The sequence below is a fragment of the Triticum aestivum genome, chromosome 3D (assembly GCF_018294505.1).
Source record: "Triticum aestivum cultivar Chinese Spring chromosome 3D, IWGSC CS RefSeq v2.1, whole genome shotgun sequence".
Lineage (NCBI taxonomy): Eukaryota > Viridiplantae > Streptophyta > Magnoliopsida > Poales > Poaceae > Triticum > Triticum aestivum.
Window position 1 is genome coordinate 527,738,777 of NC_057802.1, and position 2,324 is coordinate 527,741,100.

Sequence of the window (2,324 nt, forward strand, 5' to 3'; positions counted from 1 at the left end):
GAGCTATATTATCTAAGCTAGCTAGCCCCAAATGCTATGTCCCATTCGCCGGCCATGCACATGAATTCCTCTGTAGACGCCATGCTCTGAACTCCATCTGGATTCAGATGAATTAAGATCGCCCACTTGGCGCAAGACGGCGCCCCAACATACCTCCAATTCCAGCCAAGAAATAAGACTCACATGTTACCGGCCGGTTTCGTGCTTGCCCATTGGCTCGGTCTGCGCTGCCAGCACGTACCGCATGCAGGTACGTGGAAATATACGTTCCCGTTGAATGGATGGCTCCGTGTGCCGACGATCTGATCTGGCTAGCTTTGCCCGTGACCTAATGCGGCCAAGCGAGCGGCCACATGCGCGTCGTCACGGGCCACGGCATCCCCACGCTATATAAGCCCTAGCCAATCGCCCAAACGTGACACACCCAGACAATCAAGTGCTACACACACACACACATTCATCACCAGTCGATCGATCCGACAGCTAGCTAGCCATGGCCGCCGGGAGGAAGGTGACGATGAGCAGCGCCGGCGTGGCCGCCGCGCTGGTGGCGCTGCTGGTCGTGGCGGCGGCGTCGGGCGCGACCGGGTACCATGTCTGCAACGTGGACACGGACAGCCTGGTCAACAACTGCAAGTCCTACTGCACGGCGGGCAGCTCGGAGGCCAGTCCCAGCGGCGCGTGCTGCGGCGCGGTGCGCGGCGGTGACTTCCACTGCCTCTGCCAGTACAAGGGCGTGCTGCCCAAGAACATCGACGCCAACCGCGCCATGCAGATCCCCGGCAAGTGCGGCTACGGGGCGGTCTCCTGCTAGTCAGTCACGCACTACCAGCAGCTCGATTGGCGCCGGTCGCCGGTTGCACTAGTAGATCGTACGTAAGGTGTTAACTTTCACTCGTTCGTAGGAGTAAGTTCTGGTCGGCTGGCTGATCCGATGGTGCTCCTGCGTGCGTGCACGCTTTGTGTTGTATCCTCTTTTGCTTTTCGTAAGTCATGTCGCAGAAATAAAACTTGTTTCCCGTGTTAGCTATCTTCTATTGTTTCTATATATATACTCCCTCCGTTCGGAAATACCTGTCGAGAAAATGGATGTACCTAGATGTATTTTAGTTCTAGATACATCCATTTTTATTCATTTTGGCGACAAGTAATTCCGGACGGAGGGAGTAGTTTTTTTTATCATCTACCAATAATACCAACAAGTTCTGTGAAACTTGTAAAAAAAATCTGACACACATTTCTAAACTTTGGATCACTACAACAACGATCATATGTTCCTTTTTTATCCGCAAAAAGCAAGATCATATGTTCATTTTAGGAACAACAATGATCATAGGCAGAGGGTCATGGGAGAGCCTTCGGAAAATGTAAACATATTTTAGTAATTTCTATTTTTTGAGGGGAATTTTAGTAATTTATATGTATAGCTCATATAAGATCCGTAAAGGCCTTATCCATGAGGGCTCCAGTTTGGCGCTTCACGCACCGAATTGCGAGCACAGCTATGTCTCACCTTGAGCGTAGACACGACGCTTCGTCATGCTGACATCACAGAAATGTTTTTTCTTTTTTACGTTTGTCTCTATTTTGAAAAATAAGAAATACATGTATTATGAAAAATATTTATTTAGTTTTATTAAGTGTTCATCGCACATTTAAAAACTGTTCATGTAATCTATAAAAATTGTTTGTCCAACTTTTAGAAAATATTTGTATCAATAAAAATGTACATGGCATTTTTTAATTTTTTTATAAAATGTAAGAAAATGTTCATACAATTCCTAAAAATGTTTTGTACCATTCAAAAAAATAATGTTACATTTAAAGCAATGTTCACGTGTTTACAAAAATAATTTCGTGACATTTTAAAAATGTCTATTCAATGTCAAATTATATTCATATAGTTTAAAAAATGTTTTGTATCATTCAAAGAAAAATTCAACCTGTATTTCAAATTTTTTAAGACGTATTCAAAAACTGTTCAAACCTTGTATTTCAAAACGTGTTAATAATGTGTTTAAAAAATGTTAAACATAAGTAAAAAATGTTTTAAGTGTATAGAAATGTGTATGAGAAAAATAGACACCGAAACTATATCTGAAAAAAATACTCATGTATGTGAAAAATATTAAAAGTTTATAAAAATATGTTCTTGAAGTATTAAAGAATGTACAATGTGTATAAAAAATTATACATGTTTTAAAAAAGGAAAAGGAAACAAAAAAATCAAAAAAAAACATAGATAAACCAAAGAAAACCATGCAGAACACTGAAAACCCGATAAAAACCACAGGAAAAATAACTCGCGCACAACTGTACTGTTT

At 41.8% G+C, this 2,324-nt stretch overlaps 1 protein-coding gene across 1 annotated transcript; it reads left to right on the top strand.

Moving 5' to 3' along the window:
- The first annotated feature begins 410 nt into the window (after window positions 1-410).
- LOC123075215 (putative lipid-transfer protein DIR1) lies at window positions 411-1,026 on the top strand. Its single transcript, XM_044497875.1, has one exon. The coding sequence runs from the start codon at window positions 494-496 to the stop codon at window positions 812-814; it is 321 nt and encodes a 106-aa protein (XP_044353810.1). The 5' UTR covers window positions 411-493; the 3' UTR covers window positions 815-1,026.
- Window positions 1,027-2,324: the final 1,298 nt, after the last annotated feature.